The sequence below is a fragment of the Citrus clementina genome, unplaced genomic scaffold (assembly GCF_000493195.1).
Source record: "Citrus clementina cultivar Clemenules unplaced genomic scaffold, Citrus_clementina_v1.0 scaffold_1, whole genome shotgun sequence".
Classification (NCBI taxonomy): domain Eukaryota; kingdom Viridiplantae; phylum Streptophyta; class Magnoliopsida; order Sapindales; family Rutaceae; genus Citrus; species Citrus x clementina.
This window is the reverse complement of record NW_006263303.1, coordinates 17,446,710-17,466,085: the sequence shown is the minus strand read 5'-3', so window position 1 is coordinate 17,466,085 and position 19,376 is coordinate 17,446,710. Positions and strand designations below refer to the sequence as shown.

At 33.5% G+C, this 19,376-nt stretch overlaps 2 protein-coding genes across 10 annotated transcripts; one reads left to right on the top strand and one right to left on the bottom strand.

Annotated features, from left to right (window-relative positions):
* Positions 1 to 4,246: 4,246 nt before the first annotated feature.
* On the top strand, positions 4,247 to 9,259 carry LOC18053701 (putative RNA-binding protein YlmH). 9 transcript variants are annotated; one of them, XR_002904042.1, is made up of 10 exons: positions 4,247 to 4,509; positions 4,764 to 4,873; positions 4,978 to 5,109; positions 5,269 to 5,342; positions 5,445 to 5,550; positions 6,443 to 6,511; positions 7,669 to 7,733; positions 7,823 to 7,921; positions 8,244 to 8,348; positions 8,593 to 8,678. XR_002904042.1 is itself a non-coding variant. In XM_024178581.1 (10 exons), the coding sequence occupies exons 1-10, from the start codon at positions 4,359 to 4,361 to the stop codon at positions 8,857 to 8,859; spliced, it is 963 nt and encodes a 320-aa protein (XP_024034349.1). In that variant the 5' UTR covers positions 4,247 to 4,358; the 3' UTR covers positions 8,860 to 9,259. The 9 variants fall into 9 exon arrangements, 8 of the variants coding, with proteins under 8 accessions (XP_024034349.1, XP_006451831.1, XP_024034350.1 ...); XM_024178581.1 differs by lacking the exon at positions 8,244 to 8,348 and adding an exon at positions 8,797 to 9,259 and having other exon boundaries at positions 4,770 to 4,873; positions 8,593 to 8,692; XM_006451768.2 differs by lacking the exon at positions 8,244 to 8,348 and adding an exon at positions 8,797 to 9,259 and having other exon boundaries at positions 8,593 to 8,692.
* Positions 9,260 to 11,824: 2,565 nt separating this feature from the next.
* On the bottom strand, positions 11,825 to 12,292 carry LOC18053700 (protein GRIM REAPER). The gene has a single exon (XM_006451765.1). It carries the CDS (start codon positions 12,290 to 12,292, stop codon positions 11,825 to 11,827), a length of 468 nt encoding a protein of 155 aa, XP_006451828.1.
* Positions 12,293 to 19,376: the final 7,084 nt, after the last annotated feature.

Here is a 19,376-nt window from a genome sequence, read left to right as displayed (position 1 = left end):
ACGTTTCCTGTTATTGCCAAGGCATCCTCATGCAGGTACAACACTCCATCCTCATCATTCTATGTCCACATAATCAGCACTTACTCTTTTTGCTCACTTTGGTGCCAACATATTGAAGAGTACATCGCGGTTGGTCATCGCATACCTTGAACAGTTTTTGAGAGCTCTGTTCGATTCCCAATCTAATGTTGGGCCTCCTGTAATGACTCGAACTATAGGTTGCTCGTGAGTGATCTTACTAGAATTTTCCCCTACCATGTTTTGCTGATTTGTATAGGAAAAGAACCATCTATGAATTCATTAAAATAACGATTCCTTACGAGATCCTCTGCTTGGTTTTTCAAGTCACGACACTGGAGTGTGGTGTGTCTGTGCATATCATGAAATTCAAATAATCTACTCTGATCTCGCTTGCTAGCCCTTTTTGCAAATGGTGCTGGAGGAAACATTAGACCCCTGAACTTTTATTGCATGGAACAGCTCCTCGATCAAGACTTTCAATGGTATATTCCTCCCATAATCTGGGCTTTGATCAATCACCTGCATAGTTCTATCTTTAAGGAAATTATGTGAGCTTTTGCAAGTGGTGTGGGTTTGATTGGTCAAGTCTAAAATTATGTGTGGGGTTCATTATTGGGGCATTGTGGTGATGTTCCCTCTAAAGATCCCCACTTGGGTAATGAAAGAGCGGGTCTCCACTTTGATAAAATGGTGTTGGTTTCTGGCAGCGTTGATAAGGAGCTGCTTGGTCATTTGTTCCTTTACTCGATGATGGTCTCTCATTTCGCTTAACTAGCCTATTGCCTTTTGTAGGCATTCTTCTCCCGACGCTTAAGCTCTTTTAATTGCTTGCTCTTGATCCTTATGACATTTGCTTCCTTAATCTTGATATCTTTCTTTGCCTGCTCGTAGGCCATAGAGTACGAATGTTTGGTCGGACTTCTAATATTATACCATAGTCACCATATATTTACTCATTCTTTTAATTCCTTTAAAGTTTAGGGATGATTAAAGGCTCCAAGATTGAGGACTGCACGGTGATACCTTTTTACAAATTCTCTGAGTGGCTCATCTTCTCCATGTTTGATCCTTATCAACATCATTATATCATTTTCTAAGGCCACTGCTCCATAAAACTATTCCGCGAATTCCATACATATTTGCTCGAAACTTCTAATACTTTTGCGAGGTAGCTTTCGATACCATTCTCGTGCTTGTCTTTCCAAAGTCAATGGAAACGCTCTGAATCTCTAGGCTTGTCTAAAACTTTGCGTCTTTATCATGTTATTGAAACACTCGATATGCACTAAAGGGTCGCTCTTCCTAGTGTACTTGAGATCGGAAAAACGAAAAACCCTTGGGATTATAGTGCTCATAATTGCTGCTGAAAAAAAGGAATCGTTATCCAATATAATCTTCAGCTTGGTGTTATACCCTAACCTTGCATCTCTTCAATTATTTGAGCCAATCTTTGCACCTCCCCTTATAGCTCCATAGCGCGACCAGAATTTCATGTATTAATGTGCTCGCGTTCCTATTCTATGTCCTGTAAGTGCTGTCTAAGCTCTATTTCCTCACCATTCACTTCATTTTTACTGTTTTCTAGATTCTAATTTCCAAAAAAATAGTTTCTTGTTTAAAGGTTTTGCTTGCTATGGAATTGGATTTCAACCTCATTTTTTGCTCGCCACAAGCTGTTTTGTTACCAAGTACAGTGATATCTTGATTTTCCCTGGGGTTTTCTCACCAAGCCTCTTTTACTCATTCCTCAATTCATGCAGAATCGATGTGAGAGTTTCCATCTGCCTTTCCGTTTGCTCCATTCGCTCATGCATCGCCCTATCCCTTGCTTCATTTGCTATCTCCCGCAAGATAACAGAATCATTTATTTTGGATCCTAATCTTTGAATGATGTTGTCTCCAACATTCATGTTTGTTTGCTCTTTTCCAAATGTAAGTTTGCTTTTGGTACTAAAATATTGATGCAGAATTCTGGTCATGGCTGTAGCATCCAGCGTCCAAGCTAACACTTAAATTTATTTTGATAGGAGACAGTATTTGTTTCTTTATTCTTGCTTGGAGTAAATTCCAATGACTACAGTGACTTTCAGTTGGGTTCACTTGCGTCCATAAAGAACAGTTGAAGGGGCACTAGATGTTTTCCCAACGTAACCCCTTTGACATTCTAGTCAGTTTCTGAGCATTTTAGAAAAACTCATGCCACAAATCTTGTGGCTTTTTATAATTGCTTTGAGTGAAAAAGCTTTCTAATTAATCTAGGAAAAGAAGAAAAGAGATAAAAGAGAGACATTACTGAAATAAAAAAAAGAGTAAGATAGTTTAACAATGCCCTTTTACTTTCCTGGTTGGGGCTTTTATAAGTAGCCAAAACCACTGCCCTAAAATTAATGCGCGATCGTTAGTGGATGAGCCACATGACCATTAGTGGATTAGCTCCATGCCCGACTATCTAGGAGAAAAATTGTAGGTTGACCTTTCACTAGTCTCGTGATTGATTTGGGCAGGTTTCTCCGTGCATCACCCAACCGGCCACACATAATTGATCTTTTGCTCACGAGAATGAGAAAGATTATCCTCGATTAAATTCATTCATGCCTTAGCTGAAGAGAACACGATTGCGCACTCACACACCTTTGACTAAGTCTCATGATTGACTAGGCAGCGTCTAGTCGTACTCCTTTTTGATCCCTCAAACATAAATGATAATATATTAAAAATTAAGATTGAGTCATTTTGATGTGTGTTGCGTGCATACTCACGCACATTCTCTCATCATCTAATTCCTCATTCTTTCTGCACTAAAATAGACTAGCTGCTTCAACCAGTAAAATCGCTATCTTTTTCGTCCTCTTGGTGCGGCACCACTAAGATCAAACCACCATCTCTGGCCAGGGGGAGAGTTCCCCTATCTAGTTAGCATCTTTTCATTCTCATTGCAATTTTTAAGTTTCTTTTTTAATTTTTTCTTCTACTCCTTTGACAAAATTTTTCTAATGTTTAAAATGGGAGAATACGCATTTATTAAAGGTTACTGCATCAGCACTATTGGTGGTGCATAGAGGTTTCAATTGCCTTATAGCTTGGTCTTTGTGTAGCTTCCCCAAGGATAAGTTTTTTAAGGGTGGGTGACTTGTGTTTCTCCCTTTTTTTGTTTTTTTGTTTTATTTTCATTTGCGATTTGTTTTTGTTTTATTGTCTACTTGTTTTTTTTTTTTTTTTTGATTATTGTTGTGAAGGTTTCGACTGGTAATAAGTAAGCTTGGCAAAAAAGCACGTGTCCTACGGACATAGACTCGATCCTTCACATGAGGGCTTGCAAAAAAAAAACTTAAGGAAAAAGAAAGGCCAAGTCAGGCCGAACCTCTCTTTCACTAATATAAATTAAAATAACAAAAATTAATTGAAAAAGAAAAAAAAAGAAAACATAAATCTCTATTCATGAATCACTAATGATTCAAAAAATTTACGATTATAACATTAAACTCTCCCTTGGTCTTAATTAATTAATAAGATACTTAAATTAGAGAGTTCAGTACTAAAAAATTAAATATATAATTTTTTATTATTATTTTATTTTAAAATATTTATTTTCTTTATTCATTATTTATTATAACAACTTATTAATTCATTATAAACTTACAATAATTTAAAAAATAGTTTAAAAAAATATGTGAAAGTTCATCTAGACGCTTACACTTTTCTTAGAAAGAGTTTCAGCTTAAGCTTAAAAAAGCTTGGCCCAAGCATGCAACTTGCTATCATATTCATAAGGAGAACTTATTAAATGACATTGATTTTGGTGAAATAGTTTATGTTTTTCGCTTACAACTTGCAGATTAAGTATTTTCATTTATTGTCAAGGATTTGACAGTAAACTTTCAGGTCGTTCTAATTTTTTTTCTTTCTTTTATAAGAACAGAAAATTTCTCTTCCACTTTACTTAAAATATAATCTATTCAGTCTTTGTTGATATGATTTATAATAATTTTTGTTCGAAAAAATTTAAATATTCTTTTGAAAGAAAAATACAGTTTAAAGAGACCATATAATGGTTTTTATTATTTAATTTTAATAAAAATAAGTTTAACTGGTTTGACTTATGATTAATTAAATTTTTAATAATTAAAATTAAAATATTATCATAATTAATTTCTAATTTTATAAGCGGTTATATATTTATCCCAATGTTGTAATTTTAGAAGAGCATTGTAGAATGACCCTTTTTTCTTTTTTTCCCCATAATATCTTACTTCAAATTTTACAAGTAAAAGATTAGCCGAAGGGGGCCCAACTCCCAAGACTACTTGGGTCTTGGGCAGCCTCCAGTACGCACGGACATGGCTGCTATCAGCTTGGCTGCACCCTGGATTCTAAGAAGAGCAGTTCGAACATTTTCACTCCCTCAACCTCTGCTTCACTTAAACCCCGGTTCTTGTTTTCATGGAACTCATAGGCCTTTTACCTTCCCCACTTCTCTCAGACACACTGGTGACTGTCTTTCAATTTCATTCCCTTTTCAATGCGTATGCTTACGTTTTTCTTTTGTCTGCTTTGTCTTTGTGTAATTTGATATACCCATTAAGCTCTTTTTTTTTTTTTGAACATGTGATATTGTGTGTGTTAGCTGAAACATATGCAAGAGCTAAGAAAACGATGGATAAGAATTAAAAGAAGGTTTCTTTATTGAATCTTGATTTAAAGTTTGTTACTTTATAAGGGTTTTGATTTGTTTTGCATTGAAGCTTCAGGGATACGTCACCTGATACAAGCTGTAAAGGGGAATTTTGATGATTTACTTAAAGGTGTGGGAGACAAAAATGCTATTGAGGAAGTCAAGCATATCCTTGAAATGGTAATTTATCATCCATTGAATTGAAACTGAACCTTAATTCATTTTTGAGTTACTGGAATTGTGCTTTCTGTATGTAATTTGTGCATGATTCTTGCTTGTTGTAGGCTAGACGGGCATCATCAAGAAGAGAAGTTCTACACTCTGATTTTCTTACCCCACCTGTGTTGAAGGAATCAATGATGGCACTAGAAAAACTAGCTGATGTCAAAGCAGTTGCACAGGGAGGATACCCGCAGGTTAAGTTAAATTTTGATCTCAAAGCAATTTTCATATGAAAGAATGCATGGCTAGTTCCAAACAAATGTGCTCTATTTGGATTAATCATGAGAATTTTTTCCGACGTGATGTGCTTGGCATGAATGAAAATGCAATGACATATCTTCCCGATTGTCCAGGCTGAGCGATGTCGGCTTTCTGTTGGACATCCTGAATTATTGACAAGTGATCCAGATATAGTTGCAGCATTGAGGCAAAGTCATTTTATCACTCGACTATTTTGAAACTCTACTCAGGGCATCAATTACTTGAATCGTTCAATTATGTTGTCATAATTGGTTGCCTTTTCATCCAGTATCACAGGAAACTTTGGATTTCAACCGTGTTCTCATGGTGACTTCCTTGGCTCAATTCTTGGCACTGGAATTGCTAGGGAAAAGATTGGAGATATTATCTTACAGGTATTATCTAATTTTATTTCGAGGATTCATTTCAGTTTTCTATAGTATTTGACAAATGTGGCTTGTATGGTAGTGGAAATCAGCTTCTCCTTGAAAAGACAGTTTTCGTTCCTGAAAAACAATATCTTTACTGACGTGGTTCAAATGACATGTATATTCATTAGAATAAAGGCTTTCTCTGTTCCGGATGCTTGCAATACACTTTGTGAGGTGTGAGCCGCTTGCTTCTATCATGTTCATTTGGAGTCATCCAACTTGCTGTGTACCCTTATCTGGAACTTGGCCAAACATTAGAAGATGGATTACCTTTCTTCAGACATAAATAAGTTTGTAAGGATGTCATTACACTATCATGACATCCTTGTGAATGACAATATGATAACAATTCTGCATTAATGTTCTTGTTTCCCAAAGAATCCGTAATATCATTTCAGAAACCTTCTAAGCTAACATGAAACTATTCTGTGTCCATCAATTGACTATTCTTTGTTATGTTACCTAGTATTTGGTGTCACAGATCATGGAACCACTTATCATGACAGCAATGTCGGATTAATCATTTGATACGTCATGGTTCTATACTGGGAGAGAGCTCCTTGTGTGTCCAACAAAAGGGAATGGAACCCCTGAATTCCTGTTTAGGAGCCAACAAGTCATTGCACTGTCAGGGCCTGCACTTTATTTTACTTCTAAGAGCTCTCTGCATGATGTAATTATGTTGGTTATGCATTAACCGAATTCATAAGTTGGAGATAAAAATTTTCAGAGTATTCTTTCTGCTTCTTCTTTAAAGCATAATATATCATGCGGTGTTTAGTTCCAGCCAGCTCAGAAAGTGGGAGAACTTAGTTGGATTGAGCTAATATCTTTTCCTATTTTGATGTCTGTCCAGGGAGAAAAGGGGGCTCAATTCCTAGTTGTTCCTGAACTTGCTGACTATCTTATAACATCACTTGAAAAGGTTGTATTTACTTTCTGATATACTGTTTTTTTGAAAAGGGATATTATCATTTTCCCACCAAAGGTATTCTGACACATCATGTCAGTACCACGGTTTGGTAAAACCATCAATTTACCACCAAACGTTTAAACTGTTAGTATTTTCCCACCATTCAGTTAAAACTCAGTTAATATGTAACAGAAAATTCATAAAAGGTCAATTTTACCCCTGGAGCGTAAAAGACCATGTGATTAACCTTTTATGAATTTTGTAATTAAATCATCATTTGTTATTCTTCCTTGCTAAAGGGCAAAAATTACCCTTTATGAATTTTGTAAAATTAATCGTGTGGTGTTAGGTACTTCATAAATTGATTTAATTTATTTAATTTTAAAGGGCAAATTTATTTATTAAATTGACGAGCTAAAGACAATTTATTCTACTACTAAAAATCAATTTATGAAAGGGAAAAAAAAATGTGCAAAAGAAGCAATTTAATCTTTGATATGATGATAATAATTTTACACAAAAAATTAAATAAATAAATTTGTCCTTTAAAAATTAAATAAATTAAATCAATTTATAAAGTGCCTAGCACCACACGGTCAATTTTATAAAATTCATAAAGGGCAATTTTTGCCCTTTAAGAAGGAAGAACAATAAATGATGATTTAATTACAAAATTCACAAAAGGTTAATTACATAGTCTTTTACGCTCCAGGGGTAAAATTGACCTTTTATGAATTTTCCGTTACATATTAACTGAGTTTTAACGGAATGGTGGGAAAATGATAATAGTTTAAACGTTTGGTGGTAAATTGATGGTTTTACCAAACCGTGGTACTGACATGATATGTCAGAATATCTTTAGTGGGAAAATGATAATATCCCTTCTGAAAATAACTACATCTTTTGTGTTACACATAAAAGCAGAAAATATTTTTCTTTCCCACTTGTATGTCATTGTAATTAACAGAACTGCCGTAATTAGCTTAAATTCTGCTTTGTTCCACTGCATTAACAATATGTTAAGTAATTTTTAATACAGTGTCACCTGGCTCAGTATTTTGCGCAAAAAGTGAAAGGCTCCTAGGGGGATGAGAAAATGCAAAATAATCAGTATTTGTAATGTAGTGCTGCATTGCCCGCACCATTTTAATGCATTTTTTTTCTTGAAGGTTGGTAATGTTTCAGTCTCTTGTACAAGGATACCATTGCTTGCTCTTGAATACGAACCACCAAGGTAGGAACCATCATATTAATGATTCATTTCTGTGATAATCTTCATCTGGTATTTGTCAATGACCGTACGACATCTTTGATCTTTTTCAGGACTAAGTCATTCAAAACCATAGAAGCATCACTAAGGGTCGATGCATTAGCTAGTGCAGGATTTAAGTTATCACGGTCAAAATTAGTTAATTTGATCAGGTACAGCCTACTCTTCTTTCATAATATTTATTTTTGATTTTATGGTAGTAGATTCCGGGTATTCATCAGTTACTGCATGTTTCTAGATTTCCTGGTTAGGATGGAGGCAATCTGTCATAGAAACAATCTCCAGTAATACACTAAATATGCATGAATGAAGTCAAAAACTGATACACTAAATATGCATGCTCTATAAATCAATAATAGAGGCTGGCCACTTGGGTACATTGTAGATACTCCTCGTTAGCTTCACTGGTTCAAATCTCTGCTAAAGCATCTGCCATTAGGTCCTCCTAATGGCCTTTTGACCTGAGATCTACAGCTACTCACATGGTCTTATTCAAATTACCGAAGTTTCCAATTGAATCCATGTTTGGCGATTCTCTCAGATCTCCCAAACGTATGTCTTTGACCGCATCTTTCTGCAGTTAAGTACAATGGATCTTCATTCCATATCGCACCATTCTTCCTTTATAAAATGACTTATTTTAGCTTTATTGAAAGATCTTTTCTGACTATGCATTTCTTTAGTCATATTGTGCATCCCTTTCAGGAATGGCAATTTGATTGTAAGAAAATCATTATAAATATGGTCATATTAATATTAATTTGACATGTGACCTGTAGTTAGTTAAACATATGCATGACCTTAAGTTCTATTTTGTTGATAGTAATGGTGATGTTCGTGTTAACTGGACTACTGTTACAAAAAATGGTACTACTCTTAGGACTGGTGATATCGTCTCGGTAAGTGGCAAAGGAAGAATAAAGGTAAGTTTAGATTTCAATGAACCACTGCCCTGATATAACAAAAATTACCCTTAAAACAGTATTTAGCTAAGCATTTAAGATGATCAAATATCCTTTAATTTCAGATAGGAGAAATAAACTCTACAAGGAAAGGAAAGTTTGCAGTTGAGCTGATTCAATATCTATGACTGTGAGAAGCCTCAACTTGGTATTATTTCAAGACCATTGAGCTAAGCGGGTTTGCCATTAAAGATGGTAGGTCCTTTTACACCTAAAGATAGATTTTTCTTTGCCAGAAGACGTGGAAATTCTTATGAAAATTGAGATTACAGTTGCATTATGGTGAGACAGTTGTTCGCAAGCTCCACTATCAGACATGAGATTTGAGAGAGAAGGAAAGGAAAAACAAACTGTGGCCATTATAATGTTGTTATCAAATTGATAATAACACTTCCCTTCTTGCCTATATCTTTTTCTCTTTATGCAATTTTCAATTTGTTGATTTATATGTTAAATCTTATAGTAATTTGTTCAACAGTGTGAACTTCGTAGACATTCTTGAAAGAAATATATTGGTGTTCTTTTTTATTTTATTCTAATTTTTATTTTAATTTGTGAAACTTTGTTTTGTTTTTGTGTATAACTTCGAAGCACAATAAAATGATAAAGCATCATGATTAAATTTATGAGGTTATTGCATATATGTGGTGGCTATTTGAATTCCGTGGCAAGATTTGATCATTGTTTGCCCTTGCTACAGTGCTCAATCCTCTTGTTATATATTTTGCTTGCTTTAGGTTGACATTGGTTTGGATTTAAAGTTAATTTTCTTTACGTTTCTCCATTTAATCAACCTTTGGTTCAAAGATTAAATATAATTGCTTTCTTGTCAGAAATGATTCCATCTTTTCTGTATTTTCATTATTATCGTGTTAAGAGTTTGATTCATTTAGAGAACATTTTTTTTTAATGAATATAGCAATATATTCAATATTTATTTTTAAAAATTTAAAATTCATTTAGAAATCACCATTTTTCAATTAAATTTGCATGTTAGATTGCTTAAACGTGAATCTATATCAATCTCATGTTTTATTACAGTTTATTACTTTGCTTTCCTTCTTAAAAAAAGTAACACAGCTTTCTCCTCTTTAAGACTTACTGACTTTTCCTTTGTCTTCCCATCTTTGTGACTATAAGCTTTTGTATTATACAGGCTAATATTGTACTACCCACTTCCTCACTCGAGATAATGATTTTTGTCATCTTCATGATGAAACTATCTGAAGATGAAGCTCCCATCCATTGTCAATTCCGGTGTAAGCAGATTCATGTGGTAGAGGTTATCAACATTCTTATTCATTTTTGAGCTAAATGGGCTTTTATTATTTCTCGAGTATTTTTTTAAAAGTTGCTACTCGATGAAATTTATTTAGTTTCCTTCAATATTTCATGAAAACTTTTGTTTTTACCCACTAATAATTAAGGTTGTCTCTAAACTAACAGGAGAGCAAAATATAACAATTTGATCATAAAAAATGCAAACACACAAACCAGCGACGCGAATAATGTGTAAAACTGAAAGAAGTATTGGATGAAGACACATGTTTGAGACAAATTGGCAAAAATTGTATGTGTTAGCTACAGGTTATGTGGGTGATAGGTCGATCACATAAACCAACAAAGTGCGACAATATTATAAGTACTCGATGCATGCAAGTTACAGATAAGATTATAGAGGCGTGAAATTTGCATGTATGCTGGTGTCACATGGCAAGCCTTTGTTAAGCCTTCAACAGTTGCACACTTAATTGTTTCTTGAGGTACACGTGCAATAGTTCAAGCTCAAATTTCATAAAGGCATGAACTTAATTAATTATATTTACTCCATTTCATGATTGATTTTGTCATCTACGTTATGGTAATTTATATGATAACATCATTTGTTTATCAATAGTGCTAAACAAACAAAGGAACGAAGGAAGGACGACAGAAACGGTAACGGAGTTACTATTTATGTGGGTCTTACTTTTATTTCTTTTTTCATTTAAAAAATTAAATTAATGAAAAGAAAATATTAAAATAATGAAACGATAACATAAAAGTAATGAGAATTGAGAAGGAAACATTAAAATAAGAAAGTAATGATAAAAGATAAAAAGTGCCATTATCCCCCAAACACGAACTCAGATTTGCATTTGCATTAATAGGAAAAAAAATGAAATAAAACCAGCGGCCATTATCTCGGAGATCTAAATTTGGTGCCAAAGACCATGCCAATAACGTTGATGATATTGTAACATATAATTGGTAATTTTCTCTTTCCTATTACATTCAAATATAATTACTTTCTAGATGAGTTTTATATATTTAAATTGTTAGAACTTTTTTTATTAAAATTGTTGGAAAATAATGGATTAAATTTATAAAAATTACCGGATGTGTTTTATATATATTTAAAATTTTAGAAAGTAATGGATTAGATTTTAAAAAATTGCTGGATGTGTTATATATTTAAATTGTTGCACTTTTCGCAGAGGATTGCCATTGATTGTTAGATTACATTAATTTGTGAAATCTAGTTCCATTGCATGCAAGCTGTCCAAAATTGCACTTGTTGCTGCGTTTTTTCTTTTTCTTTTTCTTTTTAATTTTTTTGTAGAACCCGTGAAAACGTTTAATTCTAACTTTTAAGGAGACTCATGGTAAGTTCAAAAAAAAAAAAAAAAAAGAACAAAAATCAAGAAGATATTACACATGTTCCATAGCAATGCATGCATTTAGAGTGTGAGAGTTTTTTATTTTTCCTATTGCTTAACAATGAAACTCATCATGGCTTCCATCATCTTTTTAAAGTTAATGTTGATGAATCTAACATCTGTTTGGTTAGATGATTGAACAATTATGATTTTGCTACTAAAATATTTAGTATACGCTTATAATTATTGTTTGTAAATTAAGATTGAATTGATCTTACATTTATATGATAAAAAATTTATAATAATTTTATTATTTTTATTAAAAATTATTATTTAAAATTTATATTTTCCACACATTTTTAATTCTTTTATTTAAAAATAAAACTTTTCTTTTACATTAAATATCACTTTCAAATCATAACATTTCAATACCAAACAAATCCTTTAAAATTCTTTAAGCATAGCCACAATTTCCAAACTCACATCGAACCCCACGAGGGCATTTCTTGTTGCACTTGCCACAATGAGCTTCATTGTCAAACACATTGGTGCAAGTCCCATTGCAACAAAGCTGTCCAAACTTACACTTGCTGCCACATTTGCCACAGTTGTTCTTGTCACCAAGAATGTTGCGGCAGTGCATCTTGCAACAATGCAACAAGCTTGTGCCATTGTTTGCCGAAACACCATTACAAATGTTTTTATGATCGGCACTGCACTGTGCACCTTTTCTTATCGAACTGAGCAAGAGCCTGCTCCTCGGGCTATGATCAGGAACCGGGCGGTCGAGAACATAGACTTCTTCTTCATCAACATCCTCAAAATCAAAAGAGAAGGCTACTTGAGAGTGTGAAATCATGAACAGTAGAGTTACGGCCAGAGAGGAGAAAATGGCTTTGAGTTTGCGAGAAGAAGTACCCATTAATTCTGTCTCAAGCTACGGAAAGTGGTTTGGCTTCAAGAGAGCAAGCTAAGGGAGAATGAATGAGAATGAAAAGGGCTAATTTAAACTCCTAAGTTTTGATAAATTATTCCATGATATAAGGGGTGGGAAACTGATATGGTGTCACCACCTTTTATAACAACGCAACTACGCAAGTGCTTATTTTTAAGTACTTATTATTATTAATAATTTTTTTATCTAGATTCCTTTGAATAAGCTCATTCAATTGAAGTTTGACGAATTTACTAGACATATTGCCTTTGAATAGCTAAAGTAATACTGTCACCAAAAAAAAAAAAAAAAAAAAAAGAACAACAAAATTGGCACGCATTATTTTTAAGGTATCTATAGTAAAATATCCTAAATGAATGCATTTTAGAGCTCTAGAATATGATTAATTTGATTAATAACTAAATTAGTATACATTATTATCATGGTATCTATAGTCGAAGAATGACATAAAAGTAAAATTATGACCCTCTCTTAATCCGAGCTTACCTAAACTTAATTTTGAATATCCACTTACAAGTACGTGTACATATATGAATGAGATTTATTCAAAGTTTATTTTTTTTATTTTATTAATAACTAATTACCAACTTATATTTGATATTGTTAAAGCTCGGATCAATTAATATTAGTTAATGGTTCATCCTAGTAATATATGATTAATTTCATTTCATTTATATGGTTCATGTTGATTATTATTGCCGATTGTCACGTAGATTAATTTTTTGGCTAAAGAATCGAGGTAGGTTAATTCATAAGTACTGATTTTGCAAGCTTTTTAAATTATTTACTAATGTTTCCACAAACAAACTTGATAGTTGTTTTAATCAAGGAAAAATAATTAATGAATGTCTAGAGCATTTGGTTGATCGTCTGTTTGAGTGACTCTTCAAGGTTATTAATTAAAGCAACATAAAAAAAAGTGTTATACTGAGAGTGATCTTTAAGAAATAACTTTATCGGAAAGTGCTACATTCACAAAAATTACGATTTAAACACTTTTTATTATCAACAACATTCATTAAAATATTTTATCTTATTTTTTTATAATTGATAAATTATTTTTTTATAAGAATTTGTTATATAAGAGATAAATTAGAAAAGACAAGTAGAGCTTGATATATTGACAAAGTTGATTAAGCATCACTCACGATCCTTAACTGTAACTTAAAGATTAAAATGCCTAGAGATGCCCTTTTACTAATTAATAACAATGTTAATTATATAAAACCATGCCCATTTGCCCCACATTTGCTTGCTTGACTATCGCCTACACGCGAGAGGGATCTTCTTTCCCGCCACAAAAAGCGGACTTACACGTCCCCGCACTGGATTCCGGCCGGCGGCCGTGAATTGACACGCGTCTCAATCCTATTGGATGATTCGAGGTTTTTACCTTTCTATTACTTAATAAACTCATCAAGAACGCACGAATTGATGACCGCATATTGTTTGACTTTACTTTGTGAATTTTAATTAATTAACTTGTGATTTTATTTATCACACATGCATTGCTTCAATTGCCCACTAATTTTTCACCAATCCCCAACCGAGATTACGAGTGTTGACTCAACAATCGCTTTCTTATTTTCTTTTGAATTTGTGTGAACAGTTCATCTTTTGGATGTTCATTTTTTGTACAATGCCTTGACTCCCTGAAAGTACGGAGAAAAAAAATGAACAAGTCTTTCATTGTTTGTTTAAAACCCAAAAAAATTAAAATTAAAGTTGTGTCTCCTCAATAGGCCCTTGGGATGGTTATGAATTTATATATCTTCGACAATCAAATTACTTTCACGTCAAAGTATGCAAGTTAAATTATAGAAAAAAAAAAAACAATGCTTTGAACGTAACAACATAACAAGCAAAAAGATTTTGAAAATGAAGATGTTATCGACGTATTGATGTTCATCAAATAACTTTTGATAGTAAAAATCAACATATTAATTCTATGAGTTTTAAAATAACAATATGTTATGTATACGAGTATTTTGTATCATGAGATTATCATTTTTGTTAAACGTTGGAGTGTAATTCTATAAATAATATGAAAATCATGAGATTAGTAGTTGACGGCAAGAGGCCTCGTAGCTCAGTGGCATCTAACTTGTGCACCCAATTTTCAGCATAAGGATAGGAAATTAGGAATTTCTCTCACCGTAATTTGTAGAAAAAAGGAAAGCAGATTAGCAATTGACAAATGACAAAGCCGAAGGACATGGCCAGAAAATTGTTTCAACTTATAATAGAGACCATAATGCCGTTTAACTAACTGTGAAAGCGATTTGCAGAGTTCACATAATATATCATAAAAACTATAATGATCTTGGTGACAAAAATAATGAGAATCAAAATTGTTTCAAGTTGGGGGTTGATCTTTGTATTTGAGTCGAATAGTAATAATCATTCGAATAGTAATAATAGAAAAATAAATTCATAATCCAGTATTTTGCGGTCCATCATAATCTTCATGCATGTGCTCCTCATTATTTTTTCATTATTTTCGTCACATAATAAGAAAATTAATTTATTTTCTAATTAAATCAAGTCTAAGACACTCATATGTAAATTGTTTTAGTACAATTTAGTTATGACTTCAAAAAAATAGCAAAAAGAATTTTTTACCTTCAAGCTCTCTACATCTCTTTTCTTCTCAATTTCTCTCCATCTCCCTGCAATGGTCATGTGATGTCTTCTAAACTCTTCATCTTTCCTTTTAAAACATTGAGGACAAAGTCTCTTTGAATTTGGGGGGGAGGGAACAATTGATAATTGTGGAATGTCTTAGTCATGATAATAATTTTACAAAAAAAAATTATGTGAAGACTAACTTTGGACTAAATTTGAGTCCTAGATGGCTGCATATGAAGAGTGCAATACCTCTAGAAACGCATCTTCTTAATCTTAGAGTTTTATTTTTTTTTAAATAAATTTTTCTTATTCTTTGTTATCTGTTTTTAAGCTTCTGCATCGATTTTAGGTGAGATCTCATTTTCTTCTTCTTTTATCATTATTATTTTTCTCTTTTATTATTTTTTATGCATATCGGTAAAATTATAAAATGATAATGTTTAGATTAGGTTAGGGGTGGGGATAGTTGACGTGTGTTTTTAAATATGTGTATTCGTTTTTCTCTTTTCTTTTAAAAAAATCTAATTTTTTTTGTGTCTAGGATGGCTGTGTAAAGAGTCACCACTTTTGAGACGCATCCTAATAGTCCTGTTGTATTATATTTTTATTTTGAAATTCATAGAAATTTGTTTTTGTTCCCTTTTCTTTGAATTACTCAAATTTGTGAACTCTCCAATTGGTTATTAAGTCATTTAATTATTTACTCATTTAACATGTATTGTTGAATCATTCTTCACACATACACTATGACACATACTAGTGGGTTGTAAGTTAAAATTTTGGCATAGTTAGTTCTTTTGATTTATTAGGGATAATATCTAAGGTAGTAGAAATTGCATATTGTAAAAACAAAAAAAAAATGAATGTTTTTAATTTTGCTATATCTAGAACTCGAGCAATTAAGTCTATAGGGGTGTTTCAACACCTAGTGTCCTAAGGTCAATTAGTCTGTGAGTCACTGGCCTAAAGCTCGCTACATGGGTAATAGATATATTGTTTGCTTATAAGAAACCTGAGTAATTAAGTCCGTAGAGGTATTTCAAAACCTAGTGCCCTAAGGCCAACTGGTCTGGGAGTCACTGGCTTAAAGCTCGCTACATGGGTTAAAAATTTAATATTTTTAATTTACATGTGTGAATAATCTACTGCCTAAAGATAGAATTTCTAATGAATTTTGGAACAAAAATGTTGTTTTTCTTTTAATAAAGCTCCATAAGTATTGTGTTAATTACTTAAGCACAAAAGAAGGTTTGATAATATTCTAGATAATGAGTGAACACCAAAGAGGTAAAGAAATTTAGGAGAGTTTATTTATTTGGTAGTTTAGAAGATAGATGAACAACTATTAACTTGCATGTGAATTTTATAAATCTTAATTTAATATAACGCTTTAATTGCTAAAGGGCTAGCAATAAGCTGGTTGGGGGATGTGATTAGTATTAAAAATTGTTTAATTATCAAGCGATAATAATGTTATTTTATGCTAATGTTATATGTTATATTTGTATTTATGTAATATATTATGAATTATTAATTATGTTGTAAATATATCTAATTTTGTGTATTTTTGTGTGTTTATTAGGTAAAATATTAATTTCACATAATTCGAAGCTCCAAACAGATAAACGGATGTCAAATTTGGATTCCGGAGGTCTAAAAACCTTAAGATGAGTCAAGATTGGCTTAAAATTGGGCTTGTGTAAAAAGAATTGACTTTTTCTGTTGACCAAACATTGATTGGATGATAAAATGAGCTTACAATAGATATGAGTACGTGGAATAGCTGGCAATTTTGACTAAATCTCAACCGTTCATGATTCAATGGCCATGATTATGCCTCGTGGCAATGGTTGGTGAAGCAAGTTGCAGGATATGAATCGTTGTATTTAGGTCGACCCGATCCACCCATTAACATGCTAAATCTCAACCGTTCTTTGACCAAATCAGACGAGTCAAATTATGCCACATGTGATGTTGACTTTTAAAGTTTGACCAGCTGTTGGATCCTGATCTAATGGTTGTGAGGAGCGCATGCATGAAGCTTATGATTGATGCAGCGGAAGTTTAATGTTCAAAATATTCCGTTGATTCTAGAGAATACCGGAATAAAAGAACAACTAAATTCACGTTGATTCAAAAGAATACCGCGAACTTAGGGGTTAAGACTCGTTGATTCAGAATACCGAGAATTAACTATTCAAATACTCACAAAGAGATTTGAAAATTGAAATATTATTGAACTCAAAATTCTTTTCTCTCAAAGGCTACAAGAGGGAGCTATTTATAGTAGTAGTAATTATCCTAATTCATGAAGTAAAACAAAATCCTAAATTGAAAGGGAAACAAAATTCTAAATTAGAAAGGAATTTAAAAGTCTTAAACTTTAGTTAATAAGGAAACTAATCCTAGTATAATATGGATTCCTACTCTTCATCATTCCCCCCAGGGTGAAGAGAATTCGCCCTCGAATTCAGATTGTCAGCAATAACATCTTCATCATGATCACCTCTGTAAGGAATAAGATGCTTGACATTAAAGACATCTGCGGTGCGGATATGACTAGGAAGCTGTAATCGGTATGCATTAGGATTTATCTTCTCGATAATCTCCAAAGGGCCAATTTTCCTGGCAGAAAGCTTGTTGTACTCACCAACTGAGAATCTATCTTTAGTTAAGATAGCCCAAACAAGATCTCCTACTTGAAATTCTAAAGCTCGACGTTTTTTGTCTGCCATAATTTTTATAACCTTCGGTCGTCTGCTTCAAAGACTCTTGCGTAGTTTCATGAATCTGCTGAAGCTGCTCAATAAAGTCTTCTGCTTTACCGCTTTTGTGAACTAAATCTGGAACTGGAGCCAAGTCAATAGGAGCTCGTGGATTATATCCGTAATTCACCTGAAAAGGGCTTAAACCAGTACTACGCTTAACTGCACGGTTATAAGTAAACTCGACTTGATATAACTTCTGATCCCACATCTTCAAGTTATCACCAACTAGACTACGTAGATGGTTTCCTAAAGAGCGGTTGACAACTTCAGTTTGACCATCTGTTTGTGGGTGGTAAGCACTACTAAAATTCAGGCGAGTGTTAGTCAACTTCCATAATGTCTTCCAAAAATGGCTAAGAAATCGTGTATCCCGGTCAGATACTATAGAACTTGGTAAACCGTGCAATCTATAGACTTCCTTGAAGAATAGGCGAGCAACAGTCAAAGCGTCTGTAGTCTTCTTGCAAACAATGAAGTGAGCTATTTTCGAGAATCGATCAACAACAACAAATATTGAATCCATACCCCTCTGAGTGCGGGGTAATCCCAAAACAAAATCCATGCTAATGTCAGCCCAAGGTTGTGTTGGAATTGGCAGCGGCATATATAACCCAGCATTAGTTGTTGCACCCTTGGAAACTTGACAAATGCGACAAGTCTCAACATAGTGATAGACTTCACGCCTCATAGTAGGCCAAAAATAAGTGTTGGCGATTAGAGCCAGAGTTTTGTCACGACCCATGTGCCCTTCATTATGTAACTCTGAAATGATTTTCAATCTCAAACTTGAGTTAGGAACACACAACTGATTACTCTTGAAAAGGAATTCGTCATGTAAATGATAATCTGAGCGAAACCCTGCAACAACGTCTTCTAATATAGGAGCAAAGTAAGGATCAGAAGCATATAACTCTCGAAATGTGTCAAATCCAAGAACTTGATTATGCATCTGTGTCAATAACGAAGTTCGTCGACTAAGTGCATCTGCTGCCCGGTTGGATTCACCAGAGGTATGCTTCACCACAAAGGTAAATTGTTGAAGGAATGCTGTCCACGTGGCATGTCTGTGAGAGAGCTTGTCTTGACTATTGAGATACTTTAACGCGGCATGGTCAGTGTATAAAACAAAGTCTTTATGAATTAGATAATGTCGCCAATGTTTTAACGCTTGGACTACTGCGTAAAATTCCACGTCATAAGTGCTGTAGTGTGCCTTTGCTCCATTCAACTTCTCACTGAAATAAGCTATAGGCTTACCCTGTTGGCTAAGAACAGCTCCAATGCCGACCTTAGAAGCATCACAATGTACCTCAAAAGTGAGCGAAAAATCTGGTAGGGCAAGCACTGGGGCAGTAATAAACTTTTCTTTGATAATCTTGAATGCCTTAGTAGCTGCCTCTGTCCAAGAGAATTGTCCTCCTTTCATGCAATTTGTGATTGGTGCGATAATAGTACTGAAATGAGGAATGAATCGCCTGTAAAAAAAGGCCAATCCATGGAAACTTCTGGTGGCGGATAAAGTAGTTGGCTGAGGCCAATCTCGAATAGCATCCACTTTTGATTGGTCAACAGATATACCATCCTTCGACACCACATATCCCAAAAATAATACTTTCTCGGTCAAGAAAATACACTTGTTTACTGCTGTGTATAAA